Genomic DNA, 7,500 nt, shown 5'->3' with positions numbered 1-7,500 from the left:
TATATCTGAATGAACTCATAACATAATTAAAATAAAATGTTTTTTTCTTGGTTATATGAATGATAATAAGGGAACATTTGATCAGTTTGCAAATATTACTTTTTGAGTGTTCTCTGAACGTTCTGAAACAATAACATTTAAAAAAAGAAAAGTCCAACTAAAGCATTTCAGAAATAAAATATTCCATGAATGATGTATAAATCATGTTTTTTGTGCTAAGGTTTCAAGAACGTTATTAAAGAAAGGATAAATGTTACTGGAAGAATGTTTGTTCATCACTCGCCAGGGCGTTTCCTGATGTGTGCTGGTTCAGTGCGATCGATCTGTTGTATTTCTGTCTTCTCAAGTCTAATAAGAGCATCAGGTTAATGACACGTCTCAGCCCTCCATTCAGCTGCTCTTCTGCTTCCTCCTGCTGTCTCTTATTACTCTCACTTCCTCTTCTCAACACATTTAAAGCCCGTGTTTGGTGGACAGAGCTTCATACCGTGCAGTGACCCCAAAAACAAAACATCAAGGATCTTTTCTCCTCACGAACAGCACATCTGAGTCTGAATCGCTGGTTTTCAGTCGATGTATGAAAGGGATACTCCATCCCAAAATGAAAATGTTGTCATTAATCACTTACCCGAATGTCGTTCCAAACCCGTAAAAGCTCCGTTCGTCTTCAGAACACAATTTAAGATATTTAAAGAAGCTCCGGGTTAAAAGATATTTTGGATGAAAACCTGGAGGCCTGTGACTGTCCCATAGACTGCCAAATAAATAACAGTCTCAAGGTCCAGGAAAGGTATGAAAGTCGTTGTCAGAATACTCCATCTGCCATCAGACGTGCAATCTGGGTTATATGAAGCGATGAGAACACTTTTTGTAAGCGAAGAAACCAAAAATAATGATTTTATTCAACAATTCCTTTGTCAACAGTCTCCTCTGTGTCTCTCCATATCACCGTATGCTGTGTATGCTCTTCTGTATCATCCCCGCCACAAGGATTAATGTTGATCACAACAAAATTAATTTCAGCTTGAATCTCAAAAAGCATAAATCTGGCGGATCATACAACACAGCATACAGTGAAAATGAGAGACAGAGTAGACCGTTGACAAAGGAATTATTGAATAAAGTCGTTATTAATCATTATTTTTGGTGTCTTCGCTTACAAAAAGGTTTCCCATCGCTTCATATAACCCAGATTGCACGTCTGATGGCAGATGGAGTATTCTGACGACAAACTTTCATACCTTTCCTGGACCTTGAGGCGACTGTTATTTATTTGGCAGTCTATGGGACAGTCACAGGCCTCCAGGTTTTCATCCAAAATATCTTTTAACCCGGAGCTTTTACGGGTTTGGAACGACATGGGGGTAAGTGATTAATGACAAAATTTTCAATTTGGGATGGAGTATCCCTTGAAGGTCACACAGGTGTTTGTGCATCTTTACTGTGTCTGGAAGGACTGTCAGTCAGATGCAGATGTGATTGTGGTGTTTTCAGTGCGGTTGATTGTTAGTAGCTCTGATCAGAGGTGAAGCTGTCGTATTTGAGCGGAAGTCAAGTGTTGTATCACGTTGTTTAATTTAGAGTGTTGCACAGGAGGACAGACTGGGTTTACCACATCCTCTCTCTCTCTGTCTCACACACACACACACACACACACACACACACACACACACACACACACACACCTGTGACCTGATGTGATCAGGTGTTTAGGTTTGAACATGCTGCTATTTGACGTCTCTTGTATTTTGATGACCAGATTCATGTTTTCATCAACAGCTCAGATGCTGAAAGATTAAACTGTACTGTCTCTTAAGCAGATCTCAGTTGACTCTTACAGTTTTTCTGAATTGCTAAAGCACTAAATCTCTGAACCAAATCCTCACTAGCTACAGCACTATTTCTGCTCGAAGCAATATTTTGCAAACCTATTTCTGCTCTGTTTGCAAATCTCATGCACTCTTTTTGCAAAAACTCTAAACACATTCTCATTCACTTAAACACTTGTCACACTGTGATGCATTTGTGCTGCAAAATGCTAAACACAAACGACAAAAGTTAAACACAACTAAAGCACAGGTGTCATCGTTTACACACAACGATTCAGAATTGTTCACACTTGTTTCTAATGATGTGATCAAAATCTGAGTCAGCTCATAGAGCACAAGTGGCACAGGTGACCGAATGATGATACGAACAATAGATGGACACAATCTGAGAAGAAGAGGAGGAAGAGGAGAGAAAGAGGAAGGTTTAGAGAGTGTTATCAAGACTGGATCTGTCAGACCAGAGGGGTTTTTCTCTGTCTAGTAGAAAAGTCTTCAGACTGGACTCAAGCACAGAGACATGATGCTGAGACAGAATGAATCTCTCACTGAGCCTGATTTTACAGTTGCACAACTTACAGTATTTGAGTGTACTGTAACTGCTGTTCATTTAGAGTTTTATTTGACGTTTTTGGCCTTTGCAGTTGGACTGCAGTATTTTTGCAGTATCCAAGTGCTGAATATATACAAACGTGCAGTATTGTTCAATATTCAGCACAATACTATTCTTGTAGTACATACAGTAGATTCACCTTACAATATATTCACCTTGTTGCCAAAATTTACAATAATTCTTTTTTTCTGTATGTGCTGGAGTTGCAAAATCTGTTTATTCCATACAATATACTTTTTTTTTCTTTATAATGTTCTGGATGCTGTGTTCTCCTGTGGTGTCTGTGTGTGTGTTGATGATGAGCACCGTTTGTACTTGAGGTTCAAGTCTTTATTGCAGTGATTTTTTTTTTATTATTTTGATGGAAGAGTCAGAGGTTTCGTGAATTTAGCTTGAGTATTTGGATTTGTATTTAAGGTTTTGAGAAAATGAGTGATGGTTTCAAGAAATGTGTTTTAGCAATTCAGAAAAGCTGTAAAATGTATTTTTTTCGTGCCTCAACATTAATGCTTTCATCAGTGCTTTTGTAATTTTCCAGTGTATCTAAGCATTTTTAAATCAGCAGACATTTACTGGAGATGCAAAATAACAGAAGATTACAAAAAAAGATCAAAACGAAAGTTTATGCTTAAAATGAGAATACAATCACAGCTCTTAAGCAAATGTGCTGAATGACTCCAATTCTTGTTTCTGACGTATTTTGAGCTGCTGACTCCATAAATAGTGACTGTTTTGCTCTTTCACATCACAATTTATTACAAAATATGACACATTTTGTAGCAGTTTTTGTTTCGTTTGTGCGGTCCTCTTAATCAGCAGAATTCCTGTCTAAATCTGAGCCCCATTACAACTATTTGCTCAGTTTTTCACATGGATGACATTATTTGATGCTTACGCCTGATTTTATGGTCAGAATAACGGCCGGTGACAGAAGAAAATGCAAACATTGGCCTGAAGATTTCTGCTGCATCTCTGGGTGATTTTGTAAAAAAGCATATTTTGTAAAGCTCTTTTACATTAAATGGATTATTTGAACATATTTTTACACTCATTTGCAGATTTTATGTTAAATTATGTATTTTAAATATTTATTTTTGTCATTAAAACCGAAACCTTTGACATTTGACTGCTTTTGTTATTTTGATAAATGCATTAAAGCTGATACATATATACAACTTTACAACATACTACTGACCTCAGCATCATCAAATTAGGTTATTTTAGACAAATCAGCAGACTTTTTAAAGAGTTATCAGACAGTACTTAAGTGTTTTAAATGTTTTCAGTTTTTAAATGTTATTTTTTTTGTGATTTTAAATGTTATCAGACAGTTTTTAAGTGTTTTTTAAATGTTATCAGACCATTTTAAAATATTCTAAGTATTATAAAACAGTTTTAAGTGTTTTTAAATGTTATCAGATAGTTTTAAGTGATTTTATGTGTTATCAGACTTTTTAAGCATTTTAAGTGTTTAAATGTTATTTTTAAGTTAGTTTTAAGTGTTTTAAGTGTCATCAGACAGTTTTAAGTGTTATCAGATAGTTTTTAACTGTAATCAAACAGTTTCTAGGCATTTGTAAGTGTTATCAGACTGTTTTAAATGTTATCAGACCGCTTTTAAGTGTTTAAGTGTTTTTAAATGTTATCAGCCCGTTTTAAGTGTTATCGGACAGTTTTTTAAGAGTTTTTAAATGTTATCAGTCAGTTTTAGGTGTTTTAAGTGTTATCAGATAGTGTTAACTTTTATCAGCATTTCTTAATGGTATCAGACCGCTTTTATGTGTTTTAGTGTTTTTAAAAGTTATCAGACCGTTTTTAAGTGTGTAAGTATTTTAAAAAGTTATCATACGGTTTTAAGTGTTATCAAAATGTTAACAGACCATTTTAAGTGTTATCAGACAGCCTTTAAGTGTTTTTAAAAAAGTGTTATCTGACAGTTTTTTAAGAGTTTTTAAATGTTATCAGTCAAATTTAAACATACAAATTATAATATGATTTTAAAGTTTTAACAGATAACTTTTAACAGACATCATACAGTTCATATTTAAATCATATCAGACCGCTTTTATGTGTGTAAGTATTTAAAAAAGTTATCATATGGTTTTAAGTATGTGTTTTAAATGTTATTTAAAAGTTATCAGTGTTTTAACAGTGTTTTCAGTGTGTAAGTATTTTAAAAAGTTATCATACGGTTTTAAGTGTTATCAGACAGTTTTTAAAGAGTTTTTAAATGTTATCAGACAGTTTTAAGTGTCTTTAAGTGTTATCAGACAGTTTTTAATGAAATGAAATATATATTTATATATATTTTAAAGAGTTTTTAAATGTTATCAGACCATTTTAAGTGTTTAAAGTGTTATCAGTATTTTCAGTGTAAAAAGACATTTAAAAAAAAAAAAAAATAAATTAAAATATATTTATATATAACAAAACTATAAAAAACCTATAGCCAACACTACAACCAACATTTCGAGAGAACCTGATACATTAAAAATTAAAAACAGTATACATACCCAATATACACATCAACATTCACACAGATACAGAAAGGCATAAACATCACTACTCAGTATTCAACAGTCTGATTGACACTGGTATAAAATCATTTTTGAACCTGTTCCGCATACCCCGGGGAATTCTATACCTTCTTCCCGTGCAAGAGTTCATAACAGGGATAGAGTACATGAGACGGGTTACTTAGGATCCTTTTAGCCTCATTCAGTGTACATTGCTCGTACAGAGTTTGAATACTGGGATAGTCATATTCATAGCAGTTCGAACGATATACAGTATCTTTGATTTGGATTTTACAGAAAGATTACTATACCAGATGAACAAATCATACCTGATAACACTCTCTAATATAGAATGATAAAAGACACACATAACTTTCAACTCAACAAAACAAAAACCAAAATATATAAATACAACACAACCTAAAGTATATTATAAGACAAATTAATATAAGAGTTCTTATGTTATATCATTCATAACAATCTTAAAGTTTTTAAATCATAAAAAGTTTTTATGTTTTACCAGTTTTAAGTGTCTTTAAGTGTTTTGTTCAGTGTAATTTGACGTTTTTTAAATGTTAAAAGTTGTTTGAAGTGTTATCAGACAATGTGGTCAGAAAAATAATCTTATTTTGCCTTTAAATTAAGTTGATTTTTTCTGTCCCTATTGACAGATATTTGTTCTTGTATTGTAAACTCTAAAACTCACTTAGTTTTGATCAGTTTCTCAGAAAACAAGACTTATTATTTTAAGCCATTGTGCATCTCCAGTGAATGCATCTTAATTTAAGAAAGTGTGTACACAGTGTGTAACCTGATGTCGTCAGGTAGATTCAGTCTCTCATGTTGTGCCGTGCGGAGTGAAGCACAGCTGCAGGTTTGCAGACTGAAGTCTCTGTACGGTGTGTGATTTTCATGTCGTGTTTGCAGTGAACAAAGCATCTGTCAGGCGCGGGCCACCGTCATGATGTACGATGACGGCAGTAAGCGCTGGGTACCGGCCGGTTCTGGTGCTCAGGCCGTCAGCAGTGTTCACATCTTCCAGAACCCCAGTAACAACAGCTTCAGGGTGGTGGGACGCAAACAACAGGCCGATCAGCAGGTAACCATAACTAGCTCAGACTTGTGCCATTAAAGACTGCATTTAATGTGTGAGACAAGTTTAGACTATTTTTGTTAGGTCATTTTTAGAAAGTAGGGGTTCAGACATCAGAGAGTGTGGGTGTGTGTGTGTGTGTGTGTGTGTGTGTGTGTGTGTAAGTGTGAAGTGACAGCATGATGGACGAGGAAGTGTGTGTGTATGTGTGAAGGATGTTGTCATTGCTGTGAGTGTGTGTGCTGGGCATCATGGGAAAGTGGCGTGTTGTGTGTCTATTTAAAAAAGCAAAAATTTTCGGTGGGTTTTATCTCAGAGACACTTCAGTTTTATAGCTTATATTGTCTTTAATATCCTGATAAATCAAACACTGGACAATACATCAGCACAAAAACCAAAAAATACATACCTCACATACAAAAAATTTATTTAATAGATTCAGGGACGTGCAGTGTCAGAGAGGAACATACAAGCATGAGCGGCGTCCACATCCCTGCTAATGGTGGGAGGATTGTGGGGAAAAATATATAATATGTATATATTTATTAAATTAATCATTCATTCATACAATATCCAATATTAAATATTTGTCCTTCTGAGAATATCCAATATTTATTGGTTTGCTTGTTTCTCAGAGATTATATTTATTAATTTATTCATTCATTCATTCATTTGTCCTTCTGAAAATATTTAATATAATATTTTCTCAGAGATTAATTCATTTATTTATTTATTTTTTATTTATCCTTATTAGAATATTTAATATATTTTTTTATTTTATTTATTTATTTGTTCCTCTGAGAAATATGTATTTATTTGTTTGCTATTTCTGAGATATTGTTATCTCTGATACACAATTTTTTATCTATTTATTCATCGATCCTTTGTGCTCACACACTGCTAGTTGCTGCTGGTCCCTGTGAGTGTTGTGTGTGTTTCGATGAAGATCTGATTCCCGTCGGTCATCCGTGTGTCTCTTCAGGTGGTCATTAACTGTCCTCTGGTCCGCGGGATCAAATATAACCAGGCCACTCCCACGTTCCATCAGTGGCGTGACGCGCGGCAGGTCTGGGGAATGAACTTCAGCAGTAAAGAGGACGCGGCTCAGTTCTCCAGCGCCATGATGCACGCTCTGGACATGCTCAGCGGAGACGCCGGTGAGAGCTCTGTAGCAGCAAGAGACCATGCTTTTAGGAATAAAGTGTGCCCTGAATCAGTGTGAATGAAATATGAACAAACCTAGAATATAGAGAGGAATAAAACTGTAAAATCTGGTGTGTTTCAGAGAAAAAACTCTAAAGATATGGATTGTAATCTACAGACGCAAATTGATAAAGTGTGATAAAAGAAACTCTTAAATGTGTATTTGGGGTGTTTTTTTTCACTAGTCTGAAAGAAGAGACAAGATATGAAGCAAAACAGACCAAAAACTGAGCAGTGCATGAAAACACA

General features: G+C 34.7%; 1 protein-coding gene across 2 annotated transcripts in view; it reads left to right on the top strand.

Annotated features, from left to right (window-relative positions):
- Positions 1-7,500, top strand: part of LOC109101221 (vasodilator-stimulated phosphoprotein-like) — a 14,530-nt gene that overhangs the window by 2,387 nt on the left and 4,643 nt on the right. For both annotated transcript variants that reach the window (XM_042765680.1, XM_042765679.1), the window contains 2 exons: positions 5,883-6,054; positions 7,031-7,205. In XM_042765680.1, the coding sequence (XP_042621614.1) occupies positions 5,883-6,054; positions 7,031-7,205 (347 nt within the window). The remainder of the gene's footprint in view (positions 1-5,882; positions 6,055-7,030; positions 7,206-7,500) is intronic.

Source organism: Cyprinus carpio, chromosome A10, assembly GCF_018340385.1.
Source record: "Cyprinus carpio isolate SPL01 chromosome A10, ASM1834038v1, whole genome shotgun sequence".
NCBI lineage: Eukaryota > Metazoa > Chordata > Actinopteri > Cypriniformes > Cyprinidae > Cyprinus > Cyprinus carpio.
This window is presented reverse-complemented; position numbering and strand designations above follow the sequence as displayed.